We start from the raw sequence: 24,596 nt of genomic DNA, 5'->3' as shown, positions 1-24,596 counted from the left end.
GATGCCCGGATGGTGAGATTCTATAGGTTGATTCAAGAGAGTTGGGTACGCCTCCTGTTGTGATCACGGCAATGGTTGCTCAGAGATATATTGGAAAAGGGTATGAAGCCTGCCTTGCAATTGTATTGAACACTAAGGAAACAGAGTTGAAGGTTGAATCTGTGCCTATAGTATGTGAGTACCCAGATGTATTTCCAGAAGAATTACTCGGATTACCTCTTGAAAGGGAAATAGAATTTGGTATTGAGTTGGTGCCAGGGACAGCTCCTATTTCAATTGCTCCGTATAGGATGGCACCAACTGAGCTAAGAGAGTTGAAAGTACAGTTGCAAGAGCTGACGGATAAAGGTTTTGTAAGGCCAAGCTTTTCACCTTGGGGTGCTCCCGTTCTATTTTTAAGGAAGAAAGATGGTTTGATGAGTTTATGTATAGATTACCGCCAACTGAACAAGGTAACTATCAAGAATAAGTATCCTTTGCCAATGATTGATGATTTGTTCGACCAGTTGAAAGGAGCCACCGTGTTTTCTAAGATAGACTTGAGGTCTGGCTATTACCAACTGCGAGTTAAAGAGTTGGATGTACCTAAGACAACCTTTAGGACAAGGTATGGCCATTATGAATTTCTTGTCATGCCATTTAGGCTGACGAATACACCAGCCATATTTATGGACCTAATAAATAGGATCTTTCGGCCATATTTGGATAATTTTTTCGTTGTGTTCATTGACGACATCTTGATTTATTCCAAAGATGAGTCAGAACATGCAAAGCACTTGAGAATTGTGTTGCAAACTTTGCAGGAAAAGCAGTTGTATGCTAAGTTTAGCAAGAGTGAGTTTTTGCTTCAGGAAGTTGGATTTTTGGGTCATATTGTTTCGGGTGAAGGCATCTGAGTCAATTCAAGTAAGATCCCTGCTATTGTTGAATAGAAACCGCCTAAGAATGTAACCGAGGTTAGAAGCTTTTTGGGCTTAGCAAGTTACTATCGAAGATTTGTGAAAGGATTCTTCATGATAGCAACTCCGATGACGAGATTGTTACAGAAAAACGTTAAGTTTGAATGGACAGAAAAGTGTCAACAAAGTTTTGAGAAGTTAAAGACACTGTTAACTGAAGCTCCTATTTTAGTATTGCCTGAGTCGGGAGAAGAATTTGTATTCTACAGTGACGCATCCTCAAATGGACTGGGTTGTGTACTTTTGCAAGATGGCAAAGTAATAGCCTATGCTTCACGACAGTTGAAGCCGCATGAGAAGAACTATCCTACACACGACCTAGAACTTGCTGCCATTGTTTTCGCTTTAAAAATTTAAAGGAATTATTTATATGGTGAGACTTGCTGCATATTCACCGACCACAAGAGTTTAAAGTATTTGATGACTCAAAAAGAATTAAATTTGAGGCAACGGAGGTGGCTAGAGTTAATCAAGGATTACGAACTGATTATTGACTATCGCCCAGGAAAGGCGAATGTGGTCGCTAATGTATTGAGCAGAAAATCCTTGTTTGCATTAAGGGCCATGTATGCTCATTGGGCATTGCTTGATGATGGTTCAGTCTTTGCTGAGCTAGAGGCTAGGCCGACATTCCTTCAGGAAATCTATGATGCTCAAACTAATGACGATGGCTTACAAGCTAAAAGAACTCAATGTAAGTCAAGTATTGAATCAGATTTTCAGATTGGTTCTGATGGATGTTTGATGCTTAGAGATAGGGTTTGTGTACCCAAAAACAATGAACTTATTCGAAAAATTTTGCAAGAAGCACATAACAGCCGTTTGTCAATTCACCAGGGAAGTACCAAGATGTACAACGATTTGAAGAAAATGTACTGGTGGAACGGCATGAAAAGAGATATTTCTGAATTTGTGTTGAAATGCCTGGTATGTCAGTAAGTTAAAGCTGAACATCAAGTGCCTTCAGGTTTGCTATAGCCTGTGATGGTCCCCGAATGGAAGTGGGACAGAGTTACTATGGATTTCGTGACAGGATTGCCATTGACTCCGAAGAAGAAAGATGTCGTATGGGTCCTAGTAGATAAGTTGATGAAGTCGGCTCATTTTATTCTGGTGAGGACAGATTACTCCCTCGATAGATTGGTCGACTTGTACATTTCTGAGATTGTAAGATTGCATGGGGTACCACTGTCAATTATTTCCGACAGAGACCTGAGGTTCACTTCGAGATTCTGGAAGAAATTACAAGAAGCCTTGGGTACGAAGTTATGCTTTAGTACAGCTTTTCACCCTTAGACAGATGGTCAGTCTGAGCGGATGATTCAGATTCTTGAGGATATGTTGCAATGTTGCATCCTTGAATTTCAGGGTAGCTGGGAAAAATATTTGCCGCTAGTAGAATTCGCTTAAAACAACAGTTTTCAAACGAGTTTGAAGATGGCACCTTATGAGGCTTTGTATGGCAGAAAGTGCCAAACTCCATTATACTGGACAGAACTTAAGGAAAATCAGATTCACAGAGTTGATTTGATTAAGAAACTGAAGAGAAAGTTAAAGTGATACAATATTATTTGAAAGCGGCATCGAATGGGCAAAAGTCATATGCTGATCTGAAAAGAAAGGAAATTGAGTTTCAAGTTGGAGATGGAGTATTCTTGAAAGTATCTCCATGGAAAAAGGTGTTGAGATTTGGCCGGAAAGGCAAACTGAGTCCGCGATTTATTGGACCATACGAGATCATTGAAATAGTTGGACCGTTAGCCTATCGTTTGGCATTACCACCTGAACTGGAAAAAATTCATGATGTGTTCCACGTATCTATGTTAAGGTGATACCAATCAGACCCCTCTCACGTGATTTCGCCGACTGAGATTGAAATTTGACCGGATTTGACCTATGGAGAGAAACCAGTTAAGATATTAGCTCATGAGGTTAAACAGCTGAGGAATAAAGATGTGGCCTTAGTAAAAGTTTTATGGCATCGACATGGTGTAGAAAAGGCTACATGGGAACCAAAAGAAACCATGAGAAGCCCATATCCGAATCTGTTCACTAGTAAGACTTTCGAGGACGAAAGTCCCTAAGGGGGGAGAAATGTAACATCCCAAAATAGGGCCTAGTCGGAATAGTGGTTTTAGGACGACAAATCCGACATCAAAATATTTATTTTAAGATTATTACGAGGCTTAGAATATGAGAATATGTATGTGTTGAAGTTTCATGAAGGAATTCTTTGAGTAAGTGCCCAATTGGAAAATTAGGGACTAAATTGAATAAATTGAAAAACTTGGATTCTAGAAGCAATTTGCATGAAATAGCTTTAGATTATAAAATAGAAGGTCTTGGGAAGCAATTTGCCCAATTTCTAAGTTTTTGGACAAAAATGGGCTTTTATGGAAAAAATTTCAAAGAAAGGGCTTAAGGGAATTTTGGTCATTTGGCATATTAATGAAATAAAATGGGAAAAAGAAGGCAAAAATCAGCCATTCTTCTCCCTTGTCTAGCCGAAATTCCTAAGCCACCATAGCTAAGGTTTCCAAGCTTTTCAAGCTCATTAGTAAGTGCTCCCAAGCTCCATTTTTAATGTTCTTTGTAATTTTGAGATGCTAGTAGCTTACTCTCTCCATTTCTACCCATATTTCATGCTAGGGTTCATGTTTAAAAATTTACCCATGCATGAGCTACTTGTATTTTGATGTTTTATGGAGGTATATGAAAGTTTGATGAGTGTTAAACAACTTTTCCTAGGTGATTTTCATGAAAAACCCCTAAAGGGACCTTTTTGCAAAAGTTGTAAAATGTGTGGTAGAAATGTGAAAATAATGGAAAATGTAGGCTACCATAAAAGGAAAAAGCGTTCAACTAGGCTTGAGTATGGTAGAAATTGCATGTGTTTCATTATACGAGCCTAGGGACTAAATCGTAAAAATGTGAAAGGTTAGGAGCAAAACGGTCATTTGGACTGTGGGTGGAATTTAGACTTGAAATGTATAATGTGGAGTGTTAATGATCTATTTCTATTGTTATAGACCCCGAGGAACAAATTTCGGAGGTCGATCGAGGAAAACGAAAGGTTTCAAAATAACCGAAACACGACACCAAAACGAATACCAGGTAAGTTCGGATAACTTAAAGTAAACACTCAATGTGCCTAATTATATGATTTATGAATGCATGATGATTGTATTTATTAATAACATGAAATTTTATGAAATGCATGTTTAAGTATGAATTGTGATAAATGTCTCGGTTGAGGATAAAAAGGGAATTCGATGGATAAACCATGATTGACATGTGTAATGAGGTCCTACATGTGTTGCAGTAAGGATTTAGCCTGGATGAGTAATCCATTAATCTCATTTATAAAAAGATCTAGCCCAGACGGGTGTTCCTTTGAATGGTCGAGCCTCCCGAAGAATATGTGTGCATTATGGATTTAACTCTGACGGGTAATCCGATTAGGATCTGAATTTAGCCTGGACTGATAATTCGGATCCGAGATCAATAATGTTCTTTGTCGTTATAAAGGATTTAGCTTGGACTGGTAATCCCGACATCACCTTATAAGTTCATAAAATGGGAGATTTAGCCTGGATTGGTAATCCCGCCATGAGATGTGAGGTTTGTGGGAGTGCATACTTGAAATGATCATTCATATGAATTGACGGTTAATGGGTATTCCATCGAGACGTCCTAGAAACTCAACGAGATTAACATGACTTATATGTACAAAATAAGATGTTGAATGCTGAGCTCATCTAAGATAACTTTCATAGTGAATTGTTATGTGACTAACTCATTGATTGAGTGTATGTGATAGGGAAGCCATCCTATGCTCATTGAATTTATTACCCAATTTGATTGCATGCAAATTACTTGGTAAGTTTACTTTCCAGTTATTCAAGCTTACTAAGCATGAAAATGCTTACCCCTCTCATTTTCCTGTCTCTCACGGAGCTCGAGGACTCGTAAAGATTGGAAGATGGTTGGAGAGTCAGCATACTATCAAATAGATCAGCTTTGGTATAAAGGCATTTCCGATTTGTTTAATGGAATGTATAGGTCTTTTGAGTATTTTGTTATATGTGTCATTTGATTTTCCAAATGAAGGCATGTAAAGATAAATCTTTCTTTTTGTATATGGCCATAGAGATCGGCTTGTTTTGAGTAGGCTATGACCCACAAAATTTCCATGCATGTTTATAATCATATGCGATGTTTGAATTCAAATTGGCAATGAGTCACAAGAACGAGCCAATCTTGAATGTATTAAAGTGGCATGAAAACCCATAAATACAAGATGGGAAATAACCTAGCATGTATGAAACCAATGATATGAGATTTCTATGCAATAAGTTTTTGCAAAGACTGTTTATAAAAGTATAATCATGTTTTACTTTGTATTTAATAATCCTCATGTATAAGTGATAAAAAGGGGTGACCAAATGCTTGGAAAATAGCCTATTAAGGTCCACACGGTTGGGCACATAGGCGTGTGTCTAGGCCATGTGTAATACAGGGGCCATACCCATAGGCGTGTGGCATGGCTGTGTGTTCCCTGCATCTAAAATTGTAAGTCTGTTAAATGAACACGGGCTAGACACATGGGTGTGTGTCTTGGCCGTGTGAATTTAATAGAATGCTGAAGTCTTGGACACTGGGTAACTGGACGGGTGTGTTCCAAGCCACACGGGCGTGTGACACTTTAAAGTAAGGGAAATTTTCCAAGATGCCCAAAGTTTATCAAATGTTCTCGGTTTTGTCCCGCACTACCTCTAGGTATGTTTTAGGTCTCAAAGACCTGTTTAAGGGACAAGATGTACATATTTGAAAAGATTTTAATTTGAAAGCAACTTGGTGACTCGATTTAATATATTTATGAACGTGAAATCTCGGTAATGCCTCGACCCTATCCCAGCGTCGGATACGAGTGAGGGGTGTTACAGTTAATGATGGAGTAAAATTTCTTATAAAATCTTATTGTGTTAGGAATGAACATATATATGATGTTGATAGACTTACTCATTTATGAGTTAGTGGCTATGCAGTTGATAAATCTTAAGACATTGGTATAGCTTTATTTTATCATATAAAGTTTTTTATTGAATTGAAATATTATGTTTAACGTTTGTACGAGCTTACAAAGCATTCATTGCTTACGTAGTTGTTTATCATTTACTTTACAGATTATCAGAAGCTCGATCGGGTTGGAAGCTCGTCAGAGATCTATCACACTATCCAACAATTATATCGGTAGATTTTGATATCTTGGTTAAGGTTATAATGGCATGTATAGGTGGATTTTGTCTAATGTTTAATTGATGAGTTTGGTATATACATATATATGTTATTTTGGTTGATAATTATGGCATGAAATGTTGCCTTGAATTTGAGGTACTTAAGGTACTATTGATATCTTGTTGGTTATGGTTAATATGGTTAATTTAATGCATGTTTAGAAATAACCAAAGTTGGTATATATTGTATCGATCTCAATATGGCCAAGACATGGTATGTTTTGGAAAAGTCTTGAATAGATGTGCATGATTGAAATATGGTATGCCTAATATGATAAGGTTGGTATGTGTCAATTGTGTTATGTATTGGTATGGAAACAAGTCAGTTGGTAAATTGTATAAATGTGATCAAATGTAGTGAGATTATTTTTGATATAGCATGGAAATAGTCTTGAGTTTAATTAGATATGTATGGTTAAGGTTTGAACAAATGTGCTCATGTATATGTATAAGTTGATGCTTGATGGTTGAGGTTCTTTTTGGCATATTGGTTGTATGAACATTTTGTATTGAGATTAGTCATTCTTTGCATAATTTGAGTATGTTTAAAGGCCTTATATACATGTACAAATTTCTTGTAGGTTTATGCCTGAAAGGGTGAAAGAAATGACTTCGAAGTGGTCATTTTCTTGTCCACACGGCCTAAGACACAGGTGTGTGTGTCTCAGCCGTGTATGACACACGGCCAGGTGACACGGCCATGTGACCCCTACAGCTTTGAAATTTTCTATGTTTTCTGAAAAATTTTTAAGTTTTCGATTTTGTCCCGACTTGTTTCTAATGCGTATTTAAGGCCTTGAGGGCTCGTATAAGGGACAATATATATGATTTTGATTGGTTTTATTATGAATATTGATATGTTATAAAACATTTGAAATTTTTGTCTGTTTGATCCATAAACCCTAGTAATGCTCCGTAACTCTGTTCCGGCGAGAAATATGGGTTAGGGGTGTTAAAAAAGGACTAGAAGTATATCAAAATGAGATGAAATGACACAAACAAGGATACTCAAAGTCGAGGTATTTGATGTTTGGGGAATTGACTTCATGAGACCTTTTCCAAGTTCTTTTGGGAATCAATACATCTTGTTGGTTGTTGATTATGTCTTTAAATGGGTTGAAGCAGTGGCATTACTTGCAAATGACATAAAAGAGTAGTTAGATTCTAGAGAAAAAAACATCTTCGCTAGATTTGGAACACCCTGTGCATTGGTGAGTGATGAATGATCTTATTTCTACAGTAAACAGTTCGAAGCCGCTCTAGCTAAATATAATGTAAGACATTAGATGACAATAGCATACCATCCGCAAGCTAATGGCCATGTAGAGATGTCTAATCGGGAGAATAAGCGAATATTGGGAAAAAAAGGTACATCCAAATAGGAAAGATTGGGCAGCAAGACTATATGATACACTGTATTCTTACAGAAAACTTACAAAACTCCTTTAGGCATGTCCCCTTACAAACAAATTTACGGAAAAAATTGACATTTTTTTATTAAATTGGAAAGAAAAGCATACTGGGCAATTAAAGAGTTAAACTTAAACCCGGATTTAGCCAAGAAAGAATTATTATTCCAACTATAAGAATTGGAAGAATTCTGTTTCATGGCTTATGAACACTAAATTGTATAAATAGAGGAGCAGACTTCAGCATGATGTTAAAATACAAAAATGAGAATTTTTGCCTGGACAAAAAGTCTTCTTGTTTAATTTAAGGTTGAAATTATTTCCTGACAAGTTAAAATCAAGGTGGACCAGCCCATACACCATAAATTAAGAGATACCTCATAGGGTAATAAAATTCATCGAAAAAGGAGGGCGACCTTTTCTCGTAAATGCACAGCAAATAAAACATTATTTTGGGGGAACAACTAAAGCAGTAATTGACATTAAAGTCTTACAATGCAAAGCTTTATGGAGTCAATATGGAAGTAAAGTAATCATGGGAAAGGACTGGGAAACAAATCAAGAAAATGAAATAAATAAGGATCTTGAGGCGGAGAAAAAGTACGATAGAAATTGCTTTCTATGTCGCGACAACAGCTTCGCATGTCACAATATCGAATGAAATACAACACAGGTAAACTGCCTTTGATGTTGCGAGAACCATAAGAGATGCCCCGACACCCCTACGTAACTAGCAGTCTGAATTTACTAACTTTTGATGTGTTCGTAGTAGAATTTTAATAGATTTAAAATTATTTAACTCCTTACTAATTATGAATAACATACCTAACATAATTTTAAATTCTAATTCTTATTATCATCATCCTTTAAGAATTAACATGCCACATAAACCACTTCATTAACTTCCAACATTGTGAAACTAACAAGATTTCTATATCATTTTTCGAGAAGTTTGACAATCCCGGAACAAAAGATTACAACAAATTCAGATTTGAGTAATTACAAGTTTGTGTATAAACATAATAAATACATATGTTAAATTCCAGGAAAACAATATAGATAAATACCTGCAATAGTTTTAGCCCTATACATTCGTCCAAGAATAGGGATTTGACTCGTTAATAGGGATCTGTAAAGAAGTTTAGGAAATTGCAACAGAACGAGAATGGACTTACTTCTACCTACCACCTGAAGAACCAACAATAATACCTGTTGTGCAGGAGTTTTACCTTGCATTAAAAGAAAGAGAAGCGACAAGACCATACTATGAGATGCAGACATATGTCAAAGTTAGATGGGTCAATGTGTTGGCAACAGAAAGAAATATTTGTCAATTTTATGATACTCCATATTATTACCGTGATTACTTGTTCAAAACATATCTTAAAAAATTTAAAAATGTAGATATGGAAGAGGTTTTGAGATTTTTAACATAAGGGAAATAATTTTAGACATATTAAACAGGAACAGAAATACCTGAGACATTCAATCAAGTGCTAATGACTTCAAGAGCAAAAATATGGAGGAAGTCCGTATGTTCAAGAATTTGGCCCACATCAGACATTTCCAATAACAGTCCGGTATAGGCCATTCTAGTATATGTGATTTTGCAAAAAGAAATAGATATGTATTGGTATTTGGATCTATCAAAATATGATTAAGTGTGTATGAAATCAATCAAAAGGAACATTCTTTCCACACCTGATAACGAAATTATGTAAAAGAGCAGTAGTGCTTATGAAGCAACTAGACAAATAGATAAATCCTCCAAAGAAATTACTAGGAGATTACTTATAGAAACAATTTGTAATACTCCACGGAAGACAAAGGAAGAGAGAAGAAAACGAGGACTCTAGGAAGGATAAGAATAAAAAAAATCTTTTAGGAGGGAGATACATATATATGTTAGGATAATTTTTATGTTTGATTTATTTTACGTTAGAAATATTTATTGATTTCTTTTAGGATATTGTAATTAGTAAAATTTATGGAAAAATCCCCACATGATAGAAACACAACAATTCAGAGCTTTCAATAAAAAAAGGGAAAGGAGCACCCATCAATAGATTACAGAACTACAATGATCAATCATGTAACTTCTTTCCTTATCCGTTTAAGACTACACATTGAGGACAATGTGTTATCTAAAGTGTGGGGGGGGTAACATAAGAAATTTGCTTGAATTTTTATGCATTTCTTTTAATTTTTGCTGTCAATTGTGTGTTTGAGCTTGTAGAAATACAAGTGATTGCTTAGGAGCATGTATATAGGATGATTGTATTTACTATAAGTTGGCATGATAGTAGATTATTTTAATTTTTTTACTATTAAACTACTGAGTTTTATATGTTACATTGTAAGTAGGCATTGAGCAATTAAATGTACCAAAAGATATGGAGAATACAGGGAAACGAGCATGCTAGTATGTATTATAGATTGTTGAATTTGTGATTGTTTGATTGATTAAATTTGTAAATACTGAAATACCTAGGGACCTAAGGCATTGCTTGGTATACGCCTAGAACCAAAATGCTAACATGTTTTTTTTATCCTTAGTACCTATTTTTGAGTCAAAAAATATTTCTTGATGAACCTTCATACAAAACTTGAGCCAAAATATTAATTTTTACTTACCCTTTTTCTTTAGTCCTAAACTGCATGACTATAGATGTCTGACCATATGTATTGAGGGTTAAGTAGTTACATCAAAGCGGATTTTGTAACAACAAAGTGAAATAGGAAGAAACAGTATGATATAGTAATTATAGGTTAACTAATATGTATAAAACAAAAGAAAATTTCAAAAAGAACATCAAAACGAGTAGAAAAAGTACTTGAAAAGTAAGAGCATTTGTGAGTGAGATGTATTGAAAGAGGAAAAAAATGTGACAAAGTCAGAAAAATAGAAGAACTCTTTCATTAATGCACAAAAACTCGTAAGCTAGACGTAGTTGCTATATTTTGTTGTGACTTCTTATATAGAAATCTTGTTGATACCTAGATCAAACTATTTTGATGCTTATTGTTCTTGAATTTCATACATGTTCTAAGCCTTAGAACGTTACCAGCTAAAAAGTCCTATATGATCTAGGTAGACTTATTTATGAATTGACATCATGTTAAATAATTGCATTTTCGACTATTTTTATTCTGCTAGGATAATCAAATTACCTATGTGATTTATTGATGGACTCATACATTTGAAAACCTTAATGTTTGTATTCCTCGTAATATACTGAACTTAGGTGTTTGATATCAAAAGTTGTAAGTCAGCTATATATCATGTCAAGATTATGTGTAAATATGAAATGCCTAGTTATGTACCCCGAAACCAACGTTTTTACTATACTTGCTCAAGGGTCGTCTTTTAATTTCTTATTTTTGTTACTTTGCTTGAGGACAAGCAATAACTTAAGTGTGGGGGAGTTTGATATGCTATGATACGATGTAGTAGATTAAACTAGTTTTTGCACTTAAGGAGCTTAAATACAAGCATTTTCATTATACTTTAGTTAAGTTTTCATAATTTAGTTTAAATTCAATAAAAAGTGTATTTTGAGTCTTTTATTGACCTTGGGGCCCAAATGAGACCTATAGGCAAGCTAATGTACTTAGTGAGTATGCAGAAGACCATTCGAGGGTGTATAAACTCAATATTGATCGTTGTGTTGCAACACGAAAAGTTAGATGTCGCAACATATGGAGCAGAATACAAGAATCTCGAGTCTACCTTCAGTGTCACGACACAGCGATGAGATGTCGTTACATACCCCTAAAGCTACCCTGAACATGGGCATACCGCCTTTGATGTCGTGACACAGGCCCTAAGGTGTCGCGACATCAGTCCTATACAGGAAACACTTACAAGCTAGAGGTGTTTTGGTCCACACAATAAAAAGTTAAGCATGAGAGCATTAGGTGACCTGGGGTTGAGGACAATGACAACCCTAACTCTATAAATAGGCTCTTAAACACTTGTTAAGGGACATCTTTTATATTCTTAAGTTTTCTTTGTAATTTTAGTTTTAGTTTTTCCTTTGTTTTAGGCTATAAGTTTATTTTAGTTCTTCGTATTCATGTTACTTCGAGAAGTTACTTTGTAGGCTTAGAATAAATCTTGTAGATTATGTGCTTACAATCAATTAAATACAATTCAAGATTCTTTAAACCTTTTTTCTTGATTTATTATTTGTGCATATCTTATTTATCAAGATTATTGTTTTAATGAGATCCATGAGGAACTAATCCTCTTATGGGGGATTAGCGAGTAGAGGTGTGATTAATTGATTACTATGTAGGTTTTCTTAACGAATCAGTTGTTTGGCAGAGGAAGAACTTAAACCTAGGTTTGACGACCTTAGGAAGTCATTTAGGTGAGAATTAGCCCAAAATTGGTATGGTCTATCTATGGACACCTTATCCCTAAACCAGTCTAGACTGTGAGGTCAAGAGATAAGTAGTTCTTCCCGACTCATTAGTTTAGTGGAGGATCAAGAGATCCTGTTAGGTTAATGACTAGTTAATTGAATAGGAGCCCAAAATAGGAATTAGTTATGACCATCAAAGTAAGCTAATCACCCGTAGTTAGATTTGATACAATTTACAAATTATTTTTTCAAAGTTTCTTTCTTTATACTATTTTAGTTATTAAATTATAAAAAAAAACCCAAAAATCTCTCATTTATGTTTTATTGTACTATGATTTATTTAAAGTAATAATTAGATCTATTTGTGTTTAGGTTAGGATTAATTCCGTGTTCACCTTCATTGGGTATTATCCTTAAAGTACTTGCCTACTTCATTGTAACTAAATTTCAACCTAACCCATATACTTGTGAACACCACTTTATTCTATATCTTTTGTGCAGTATTTTCACTCTGAACGTTAATACGCTATGAAGAGGTCACTTGCCCAGCTGGAGGCATTTTTGGCTGACATAGCACTGAAAACACCTCTAACTGGGCGCGCCTTATAGGTAGTTTTTCACTATCCTAATTTCAACCCCTACAAAATTGTCAATCACCTGACATATATTTCATGAATGCCAGGATAATAATTTTTGAATCATTTTGTCACTCACCACTGCTATATAAATCGATCATTTTCAGTATTCAGTGCCATAAGCCAATTTCAAGCATACTAAATCGCACGAAGAGGAAGTTCACAAGACGTTTCGGAAGGTATAATTTCAAGAAAACATGTAATTGCATCAAGTAAGGTTTTATTTTTATTGTTTATATATAATTATAACTCTATTTTTTTGCATAATATTTTTGTTTCCCACATTTGAAACAGGTTATTTCGTTAAAATGAGTGGATGAGTTAATGTTGTTTATTACGAAAGTAAAATTTTTGACACTGACATTGGGGTTGTTTTTTCATCAGAGAACACAACATGATTGGTTTTCAACCTAAACATATAACTTTCATAGTTCTATAAAAGAATTAGGTGGAAAATTATTGGATCCACCCAGATGAGAGTATCGTCATTGAAATATTGATATTTTACTTCAATCAACCCTGTCAAATATGAGGATTTTAATATCAGAGGCACAAGGGGGATGGAGGCGATGGTCCAGACGCATATTGCTAGTGGATCACCAATACTCGAGTTATATGCAAATTTTGCAAGCACAGATAAAGGCGGTCAGAGGTGGACATCTATTCCAATTTTGCAAGCCGGAAAGGAAGAGGAAGCTGAGAGTCTAATGATACAATTGTGCGGTAGCTTCATGAATTTGTTAGAAAGTTCCTATTATGATATCCTAAAATCATTAATGGGAAGACATTTATCGACTTCAGCCCTAGATTTCAACCATGGAAAGAAGAACATTCAGTAATCGGGGTTTGGCGATAGCCTAGAATTTGACACCCTAATATGACACTCAATTAGTGGTTTTGATTTTAACTTTAGTCAATTGATTTTTGATGTCAGGAACACTTATAGGGGTATGACATCAAGGTCTACTGGTGAGCAATTTATAGGTGATTTTGGTTGTTCTGAAAACTATACAAGAAGAGATGATGTACTCCTTACAACTTTCACTAGCGAGGAGACATCCAACCCTGGACATGCTGGGGTGTTGAGATTGAAGAGGGCATTGAATCCGATAATGATCAAATCCGGGATTCTAAGCTGGATGGTTTGGAAATTACATTATTTTTTAAACTAGAGTTGGTTCCAACTAAACCAGAAGATAGAGGTTCAGACGGTGAAGTTCTGGAAGAAGATGTCGAAGAAGATCTATGATTTAAGGTATACTCACTTTCAACCTATATGCATAATGTGGACTTTTTAGTAGAATGCGGGTTTTAATTTTTAAAACTCCCATACAGAAGATCGAGCCATGCGAGTTTTTCATTGAATGCTAGTGATTTACAAGCGGGGAAGAAGTTTTCCTTTAAAGATGCTTTTGTCATAGTAATAAATTGATACAACATAAATAATGGGGTAAGCTTATACGTTGTTAAATCTCATTCGAAGAAATACAAGGTGAAATGCACAATGCGAGACAATAAATGTCCATGGAAAATCATGGCTTCTGTAAAGAAAAAGACAGGGTTGTGGACTATTAAGAAATATGTCGCTCCACATACGTGTGTTTTTCACGAGTATTGTGTCAAAACTGTCTGATATTTGTGGTATTGAATTCGTAATTTTGAAATACTCATGTTGTTTCAAGTAATAGACAAGATTATCTAAATTTGGATTCGGAGATGATTGCGAACATAATATTACTTATGATAAAATCAAGCCCCAGGATTCCTGTGCCAATATAATTGCAAATATTCGTAGCTAGTACAAATACACACCGCCATACCACAAGGTGTAGATCGTAAAGCAGAAGGCCTTGGAGAATATTCATAATAGGTGGGACATGTCGTACAATAATTTGTGGCTGTGGTGTCAAGCATTGGATCAATACGTACCATGTTACATAATTGATCTGCAAACAGAGCCTATGTACTATAACAATCATATGTCCATGGATGCCGAGTGTTCCATCATTTCTTTTGGACTTTCAACCAATGGCGAGAAGCATTCTGGTACTGTAAGACATTGGTACAAATCAACGGTACTTTTATGTATAGAAGATATCAACATCAATTATTGTTGGCTATAATAGCCTTTACAATAACACCAAGAGAAAAGGCAGATGATTGAGATTTCTTCCTGTCTAGGTTGAGAAGGTATATTGTCCCCCAACTCGATATATACGTCATATTCAGAAGAGGACTTGAAATACTGGTCGCAATTAACAATAGGGAAGCTTTTCAGACCGTACACATTATAGGTATTGTATAAGACATGTGGTAGTGAACTACTATAGACAACACGGATATGAAATTCAATGCGCAAAAGTGATTAACATGGGTATCTATTCGCCACTATGTCAATTGTCTGATATTTAACTGATTGCTAGATATTGAAATTAATGGATAAACTATTTACTTTCCTCGGTAGGGGACAAGTTCGTTAAACACCGTTTCCATAAAATGTTGGAAAACTTGTAGACCATTAACGATCATGGTGTAAAATACCTTGCTAACATACCTTTTAACCAATGGACACAATCGTATGATGGGTGTCTACAATACGAGTACATAACAATAAACCTGGCGAAATGTATCAATTCTGTGTTGAAGGGGATGCATCATTTGCCGATAACCTCAGTTATGAAAGAAACATATTTTTGCTTGGAAGTTCTATTTCCAAAGCTAGCGGAAAAATGTATTGGATGGATGAAGGGCAGTCATGTTTGGTGTGAGGACATTATGAAAGAAATTATAAAGGCTACAACAAGAGCGAATTGTATGCATTTAGTGTGTACTCACACAAAAACCTATTGTTTTGGGTTACGGAGTTCGACGGACCCGACCAAGGTATTGTCGAGGGAGTGTACCATGTCAACCTGAGACGATGGACCTAGGACTGCAGAATATTTGACGCACTTCATTTTCCATGCGCTCATGCAATTGTAGCATATTCCTCAGTATGTTTGGATCACATAAGCTTTTTGGATGAAGTATACATAATACAAAACATGTATAACACGTGGAAATATGAATTCACACCGGTCCCAGATGAAAGTATGTGACCACCAGTATCAAACGATCCATTCAAGTTGTTACCGAATAGTTCATTGCGTCGTAAACCAAAAGGCCTACCGAATTCTACTTGAATATGCAACAACATAGATATTCAGGAAAGGGAAAACCAACCGAGGTTATCAGTTAGTGTAGGAACCCAAGGCATACAAGGTTGTCATGTCTACACTTGGAGGATATTATGATGACAAGACCTCGTTAATCGATTTATTAATTTTTTAACTACTATTTGTTGATTTTTTTCATTCATTTTCATTTTTTTTTGTAATTTGTAAATATCAGTTTATTATACTATAGAGAATAATACAATATACAACTTTGTTCCATTTTTCTTGTGGAAATTGGATTCTTGTCCAAGTTTGTAATATTTGTATAAAATGACAGAATAAAACTTGGCTTAACAATATAAAATGACAATGACAACCAATTTTGATTCAAAAACAATATTTATTTTTAAAAATTCATATCCAATATCTGTATAATCTTATCTACTAAAACTTAGATAAACAATTAAGATTTACATGACAAGTATAAAAAAAATCATTTGTGTCATCGAGTAGAATGTGTGCCACAAAGGGGTGGTCATCGGTTGTGAGACGAATTTCTTTTTCTTTAAAGCTGTGGCTCTGGCTACTCCTTTTATTTGCCTTTATCATCACCTCCACCTTCGGTTATATGTTTTGGTTCTGACCCCTCCTCTCTTTTGCCTTCATTCGTAGTTGATTACAGTGTACTCCTCAGTTGCCATTGTGTCTCCTCCGTTCTACGAACAGGTGATTGCGAAGATGGTCCACCTTGGTAGAACAATGATTTGGTGGTATTTGCGACATCATTGACATATAAGTACATTATGTCCCATACATCGATAGCAGAAAATACGGACTTCTTGTCAATGTTGCAAACATAGTCAGTGCATACGTCGTTATCAGAATCGTCGTCGTCTGATACATTGATGACATCGGTATGTAATATGGTGGGAACAGAGGTGGTAGTGCAAAAAAAACTGGAGACGATGTAAAAACATAGAAATGTGGTGCAAGATGTGGTACTTACGTAAAAAAGACGGGGTCAGTGAAAGCACCAAATAAGTCAAGCTATACTGACCGAGGGTAGTATGGCCATTGGTGCCTCTTCTTGCATTGGTGTAGATGATGGACCCGTCTTAGCAGCTTCTCTAGACATTGGATTCTTAAGCACTCGTAGTGGCCTCCGCTTATGACGTTGCCTACCCCTCGCCTTCTCCGATAGTAGATATGACTTTCCATGGTATATAAACCATGGCATGTACTCCGTATTGCAAGTTAATTCTCGAGTGATAATGGGTTCGCAATTAGGTATAAAGCCGTACCTATGGTTCCAAATGTTGATATATTGCGCATAGATGTATCTTAATTTTCATCGGTTCTCTCCCATGAGTTGATATTATGCTGATCTTTGATGTCTTGGGGTGCCGGTGGAATTATTTATCTAATTCTGAACTACCGCATAACTCAATCAGATTCATGCATCTCCACCGTAACGTACACTACCACTAGCGCCTTCATATGCCATATGTTGGGAGTCGCCAAGAATTCAGGCAGAATGCATGCTTGAATTATCAGATCGGAGTATGACATCCATTCAAACTATAGTACAATAATAATTTTAATTATATATTTACTATTAATTTTTAAATCAACTACGTTAATATTGTATAATTGAAATTAAAAAAAAAACATATCTCTGTTTTCGATTGTTGATCTAAGAGTAGCCGTATATCTTCGAGCACCTCCGATAGTCTCATGTAACTCGACTCATGGTTCCACCTATTCAAATACTACATTAATACAAAATTTTAAAATTTTAATTATAAATGGTATATTATCAAATGAATTTTACCTTGTTACAAGTGGGAATGTATAAGGGCAGTCAACTTGAGGATGTAAAAAAGGTAATCAATACCACGCCCATGATTGCAACAGTAGCATGCAACCACTTATTTTAATTTTGTGTAGTTGTGCCGCCTAACACATCTCTCGGCACATTGTCGCCAACATAGTTAACCCCCAACTGAGTCAGCCATTTCTCTAAAGTTCACGAGTTTTAGCAGTCATCTTAAATGGACAAGATTTCGCGATTTATCGGGCATTATGAGACCTCCGATGATCCTAATGATATACTCCCGAGCGTGTTCTTCTCCCTCAACTTCACTTGATTCCGCATCGATCCCGAAAAAATTTCTTTTCAATCAATTCATATTTATCTGACCTCCAAAAATTGTATTCGAAACCCTCCCTAAAAGTTGCTCACATACATCTCTCTAATTGGCAACAACAACTAACCCATCCACCAGTAACCTGAGCTATAATTGCACGTCCTCGAGTGTGATAGTAACTCATCACATGGAAGATGGAATATGTATGTCTTGGTCTCCATCTTTCTACCAATATTCTTTTAAGTGTGGGGCCCAATTTATAACCCCTACCCATACGGCACGTGTAAAAATCTCGCATCTCTCAAGTATGGTTCAATTAAAGATGATGGAGGACCAGATAGATCGCGAGTATACATCTCCAAAATTCGATATTCCGGCTAATTATTAAAAATATAAAATCTTAAATTTCAATATAACAACAAAATAATTAAATTAAATTATATTATATTAAAAATAATTTTTTTACCATTTACAATTGAATGGCCGAAATGCGTTAGCTATCCAAACGAATAAGAGAATTTGCCATTAATAATTTTAATAAATGCGAATAAAAATCGTAATACAAAATTAATTAAAAAACTTAATCCAATTTTAATAAAAAATATGAGAGTGAACTGAGAGAATTGAGTTGAGTGAGAATTAAGAAAGAATTGAGAGAGGATTGAGAATGAATTGAGAGAAAGTTGAGAGTAAATTGAAAAAGTGGAAAATTTGAGATTTAAATAGAAAAAATAAAGTTGGGGGAGGGGAGTCGTTGGAATTCAATTGTTGGGGGATAGCTGTTAGGGAAAACGCGTCCAACTGGATGCATTTTCCTTCTCGATCTAAAATCAGTCTAATCCAATAAATTTCAAAAAAATCAACCTAATCTGATAATTTTTTTTATAAAAATTAGTATTTTTGTGTAATTCACCCCTCCTTTCATATTTATGTTTTCATTGTTTATTTATTTTGTCAAAAAAAAAGTCTCATTGTTTTATTTTACTCTTTTTATATGTTAAATAATTTTATTAATTTAATTTTTAGTAAACTAATATATATCTATAATTTAATATACTAGTAATTTAAAATGATTATAAAATGAATGATTAAAATATTTATAAAAAATTATGATAAATTTTATTATTTTATTAAATAAAATTACAATTTCACATATTTTAATAATTTTGTAAAATAATATATTTTACTTTTATTATTATTATTTTTAATTTAATGTGCTTAATAAAGTTTAAATTCAAATACATACCTTATCATTACAATACCAAATTTCATACTAACGGCTATTTTTAACATCATAATAGCAAATCGCATCAGTTATCCAAAGAAGTCACTTGAGAGCTAAACTGTTCTCCAGGGCAACACGTGTGTCGCTTGTGGATCGCGCGAGCCCACGGTTTTTGGTCGTTTAGGCTGATTTGCCAGCCTTATCCTTCGTCGATCGGCGTACGTTGGAGCGACCCCCTGCCCTAATGTGTGAGGTTTGTGCATAAGGCACGTGTGCCTAAATCTATGACGAACGAAATGAATCATCCATTATTTATTTTCAACGGTCATTATATTTTACTTCTCTATCTTTCTCAAGTTTTAGGACCTTGAAAGTGTTTATCCGTTGGGCAAATCCAATAGGCTTAAATGACAATATAATCTCTTTTTATTTTTACTTTTAAATAGGTGAAATTGTTTGAGAAATCCGATTATATCAAATTAAATTATCTACTATTAAATGAATCAAATTAATTCTTTTACTATTAAAAAGAATTAAATAAGATTAAATTGATATAGAGTTGACATTTGTTGTTCAAAAGAGTTACTATTTTTAGTTATTTTGGTTTTATAAATGAACTTTTTTGTTTAGAATTGAATTGTAAATGAAAAAAATTCAAGATATTTCTTATACAATAAATATTATCTTTGATATAATTTAGACTTAATTAGATTCTTTTTAATAATATACAAACTAAATTAATCTATTTAATAATAAAGATACAAATTTAATACAATTTCTATAATACAGGTTCTTCCAACTACTTTAACCCTTTTAAATATAATTTAAAACTAAAAGGTATTTTTAATGAAAACTAAGACCCAGCTCCAACGTTGAAAACCTTATTCAAGGGTAAAACTATTTCAAATTGGACTATGATGAATGAATGTGTAAAAAGGAGAAACAAAGATGAGATAAAGGGATGTATGATTTGGTTTAGCTTAATAAAATAATAATAAGCATGGAGTATGTCTAAGCTTTGTTAGACAGAAATGAGCAAAATTATGGGGGCATGTCTTCGGTAGTAGTGATAGCAGCATCCTTCAATTGTTTTGGATTATTGTCAGTCGGAAGAATACCCTGTTTTTGGATAGGCTTCCTAAATCAACACCCAGATACTTTTCTAGTGCACCTTTGCCTTGATGTTAAGAATTCCATTGAACCATCTTCAATAATTAGGTCTACACGACGGGCTAAGGAATTTTGAACACTTCATAGAAATGATTCAAAATGTTCTTGATGGTTCTGCATGACCACACAGTAAGTTTGAAGAAGAGAAAGCAATCATCAAGGAGAAGCAAGTGACATATAGCTAGGCCATTAAAAATAATTTTAACTCCATTCCTCCTCGGCTTTCATGAGCATGCAAGAGACAACATTTTGACAAATGAACAGAAAGATAGGGTGAGATAAGATCCTTATGATTAGAGGTGATAATGAGTCGAGTTGATTTGAGTTGGATTCATGTAAGGTATTTAAATTAATTTTTCAAGTTCAAATCTAATTTAAACCGAAAAATAAGTTTATTTTTTTGTCCAAGCCCAATCTAATTTAAGAAAAGTAAACCCGCGTCATACCCGGCTAACCCATACTTAATTTTTTTTAGATTAGTTTTATTTAAAAATAATTTTTTTTAAAATATAATATATAAAATGCACAAAAATCGCTAAAATAAAAATTTATTAACACATTAAAAATTATTTATATTAAAAAACTCTACCATAAGTATAATGGATGTTTTATTATATTAAAGAACACAAATAAATATAATAAATATTTTATTGTATTAAATATAATTTTTAAAATTTTATATTTTGGGTTGAGTTATTTAGTTGAATAATTTTTTTTTTAAGTTTTGAATAATGGATTTAATTGTTATTGAGTTAGTGAATTAATACAAATATAAATATAAATATACATGTCGATTGAGTCTTAACTCGATTTATATAAATATTATTGTTAATGTAGGAGAATGTGAGTTCAAGTACATTGAAGTGCATTATCCTTCTATTTAGGGGTGGTGAAAGAATTATGAGTAGTTCTAAGTATTGTATCAAAAAAAAAAGATATAATCAAAACCTAAAATAAGATTAATTCAACTTGTCCAAGGTATGAATAATTTGAAACTAGTATTTTTAGTTAGACCGAAATTGGTAATATAGAAATTGTATTAATACAATACACATACCTAACTTGAATTTAAACTATTCTGACTCATGAATATTTTTACCATCAAGGAGCAGTTTTCTTTTTAAAAATAAAACGAATTGTTACAACTACTTTTGTGTACTACAACCTAGACCTAAACAGTAAGTAATTATTTCCGGTATAACTAAGGGTGTAAATAAGATATTGATGTTTGTAAGCTATTCGAGTTCGTCTCTCGCGAGTCTTATCGAACTTTTCATATTTTTATCAATGCATCAAACTTAAACAACCAAAATAATAATAACAACAACACTGCTTTCAACTAAGGAGCTGTATATATGTATCATGTGCACTACAAAAATTCTTCAGCTGTGCTCAAATCATTCAATATCTCATTCTTAATCTCTTCTGGCAATGGAGCAGAGGGACCTGCCTTTGAGTAGAAACTGGCCAGTGCTCTAATCGCCTTTTCCAGTTCCATATATGATTCCTATGATGCAGATGTTTATAAAGAGTATCAGTGAAATCTAATGCTTTTAAACCATTCATCAGTCAAGGACAGTAGAAGATACATGCATACCTCACCAGCCACCTTCTCTTGCCCCCTCCAATTACTCAAATAATCTCGGATCGACTCCTTTGCCGAATCTGCCGTTCGTCTAAATTTAGCGACATCCTTGGGATCCTCCTTCAGCGATTCGCGCAGCGTTTTCACGACTTCTCTTGCCGACTTTACATAAGCCTTCGGCAACACTTTACCTGACTTTGTTTTCTCATTAGGATCAAACAACGATTTAATAGCCCCTGCAACACCTTGGTCCTCGTCCGATTCGGCCCGTACTGGTAATGGAGTCGAAATGCAGTTGAAGGTCAGAACAGCCAACAATGTAGCAGTGGTAGTACGTGCTATTATTCGGCGACGGCTCGAGAAAGATGGTTCAACTACATAACACCTAAATTGCAGTTTACCAACTGTGGTTCAACAAATAATTGAGATTGATGAGCAACAAAACGGTCAATCTGGAAGCATTTGATGTAAATACTAATACAAGGAATGTAGCTAACTGTTAAAAGCATATATTATAAGGCAAATCATAGTTTGTAGTAAAATTCAAACCCTATTGTTTGCCTCAACCGAGCATAAATAGAAATCATGAATTATTTAAAAAAGGAAGGTAGAAAAGTAAAAGAAATCTGTGGCTTACATTTAGTTTGAGGTCTCTCCATGGAGTTGATATTAGGGACAGAAATCTTTGGGGCAAGATTAAGAGCCATTGTTGGTTGAATCTGAAGCAATAAATTAGAGTCCGCCCAAAGTGGGGGGTTACCTTGATGGCAAACAATCCAGAGTTAGTCAAATTCTATGTCATGTTCATTGCAAATACAGGTTTTTTTTTTTATTGAAAACTGAAATATGATTTTGAGTACCTTTCTTGCACAGTAAATATATGCTGCCCCGAGAATGCTAATAATTACTGCAAAAAATTCAGGGGAAACTCCATCATAGATGTTAAGAAATAGATAAAAAAAAGGAGAGTTCAAAAAGAAATTTCCACAGCTTGAAGAAATTGGGTACCTTCTGCAAAACCCCCCACCTTTTAGCAAATTTCGACCCAGACGATGTTTATCCAAAATGGAGATGGGAAGCTCTTTTAAAAAAGATTGAGGGATTAGTTGGTCATTTCAGTTGCTTTTTCCATTTTTATTTGGTTAAACTACAACCATAGTCACTAAATTATTAATAGATTTACACTTTAATCACTTTACTTTAAAATGTTACAGAACATAGTTCCTTAACTATTAAAAAGTTCTCATCAAATTACGAGGCGTTGAGTTCTAACAGAAGTCTAATGTGAAATTTTCTAATTCCATGTAATATCCACGTATTTCAAATAAAAAACTTATGTTATATGTTAATATTTTTCATTTTCAATTTATAGAAAAACCCCTGAAATGTTAAAAACCTAATTTCTGTTCTTCATTTCGTTGAACAACAACAAAAACTTCTCTTCTTTCAATTTATAAGAATTGAAGTAATTACATAGATAACTACACCCATATTCAATTTTAAAAAAATTATTTTTATGCATGTTTAAGTTATAAATTATTATATTATAAGCAAGAAAGTAACAACCCACTCAGCATAAATCATACCGATTTGTTGTTCGTATATAATTAAGTAAGCCATAGTAGTAATAGGATGAATTATCAGTTAAAGTGTTGAGTTGGTGTGTTGTGTGAATTTATTAGTACACCCTTGTGAGGGATGTCTTGTTGTAATTCGCCATTTGACGAACTCTAAGGTTGGCGAACTCTAGGGTCTGGCGGACTCTTTTATGAGATGATACGCCAACCCTAGATATTCTAGGTGAACTTGTTAGTTTGTGGAGCGGTAGATTGCTTTATGTGGAAACGATAACTCGATCGATATCTATAACACCTCGTTTTCAATAAAATCAAAATAGTGGTTTCGGGACCACAAATCCAAGTCCGAAAGAATTTTTTTTAATATTATTTTATGGTCTACAGTATGATGGGAATATCGTATGAAAATTTCGTTAAAAAAATTTACTAATTTTATGTTTAATCTGATAAAAAAAGGACCAAATTGCATAAAGTGCAAAAGTTGAATTCTAGTAGCTAAAGGGATCGAATAGCTATGGAATTTAAAATTTGAGTCCTTATATGGTAAATAGACCATTAAGAGGAGTTAGTAGATAAGTATGATGATTCATTCATGGAAAATTAAATAAAGAAAATGACTAAATTGGAAATAGAAATAATTAAAGATGATAAAAATCTAATATCATCTTATTTCATCATCTTTCCCAAATTAAAAAGATGAAAACCCTAGCCATGGAGAATTGAAGAAAGAGAAACTTATTTGGCCTAATTAGGTAAGCATTCTTGTCTTATTTTTAGTAATTTTTATATTTTCGAGATCGTAATAACTTAATCTAGCTATCTTGAGGGTTAATTTGCAAAGTTATCAAAGTATTAAAATTTTTCCATGGATGAGTATGCTGAAATTTTGAAGTTTATGGTATAAAATGAAAGGTTGTTGAAAGATAAATAACTTTTGTAAAGGAAAATTTGACAAAATTATGATTTAGGGACTAAATTGAAAAGATGTAAAATTCAAGGAAAAATTTTGAATTTTGTGAAATACATAGGCTTCAAATGTTATATGTAAAAATCGGCTAGGCGTGGAATAA

The 24,596-nt window shown here is 34.1% G+C and overlaps 1 protein-coding gene across 2 annotated transcripts; it reads right to left on the bottom strand.

Moving 5' to 3' along the window:
- Nucleotides 1–21,694: 21,694 nt before the first annotated feature.
- LOC121208457 (photosystem II D1 precursor processing protein PSB27-H2, chloroplastic) lies at nt 21,695–23,093 on the bottom strand. 2 transcript variants are annotated; one of them, XM_041079100.1, is made up of 5 exons: nt 22,958–23,093; nt 22,810–22,856; nt 22,587–22,709; nt 21,962–22,353; nt 21,695–21,871 (listed from the first exon to the last, which is right to left on the bottom strand). In XM_041079100.1, exons 3-5 carry the CDS (start codon nt 22,654–22,656, stop codon nt 21,734–21,736), a joined length of 600 nt encoding a protein of 199 aa, XP_040935034.1. In that variant the 5' UTR covers nt 22,657–22,709; nt 22,810–22,856; nt 22,958–23,093; the 3' UTR covers nt 21,695–21,733. The 2 variants fall into 2 exon arrangements, with proteins under 2 accessions (XP_040935034.1, XP_040935035.1); XM_041079101.1 differs by having other exon boundaries at nt 22,587–22,668; nt 22,958–23,047.
- Nucleotides 23,094–24,596: the final 1,503 nt, after the last annotated feature.

The sequence above is a fragment of the Gossypium hirsutum genome, chromosome A10, assembly GCF_007990345.1.
Source record: "Gossypium hirsutum isolate 1008001.06 chromosome A10, Gossypium_hirsutum_v2.1, whole genome shotgun sequence".
NCBI lineage: Eukaryota > Viridiplantae > Streptophyta > Magnoliopsida > Malvales > Malvaceae > Gossypium > Gossypium hirsutum.
The sequence above is the reverse complement of the archived record's forward strand: the minus strand, read 5'-3'. Positions and strand labels throughout refer to the sequence as shown.

Bases quoted from the DNA above. Each gene is read 5' to 3' on its own strand.
- LOC121208457 (XM_041079100.1), bottom strand. From the start codon at position 22,656: ATGGCTCTTAATCTTGCCCCAAAGATTTCTGTCCCTAATATCAACTCC. The intron at 22,354-22,586 runs GTAAGCCACAGA...GTTGAACCACAG, and splicing joins GGAGAGACCTCAAACTAAAT to TTGGTAAACTGCAATTTAGG. The intron at 21,872-21,961 runs GTATGCATGTAT...TCTGCATCATAG, and splicing joins AAGAGAAGGTGGCTGGTGAG to GAATCATATATGGAACTGGA.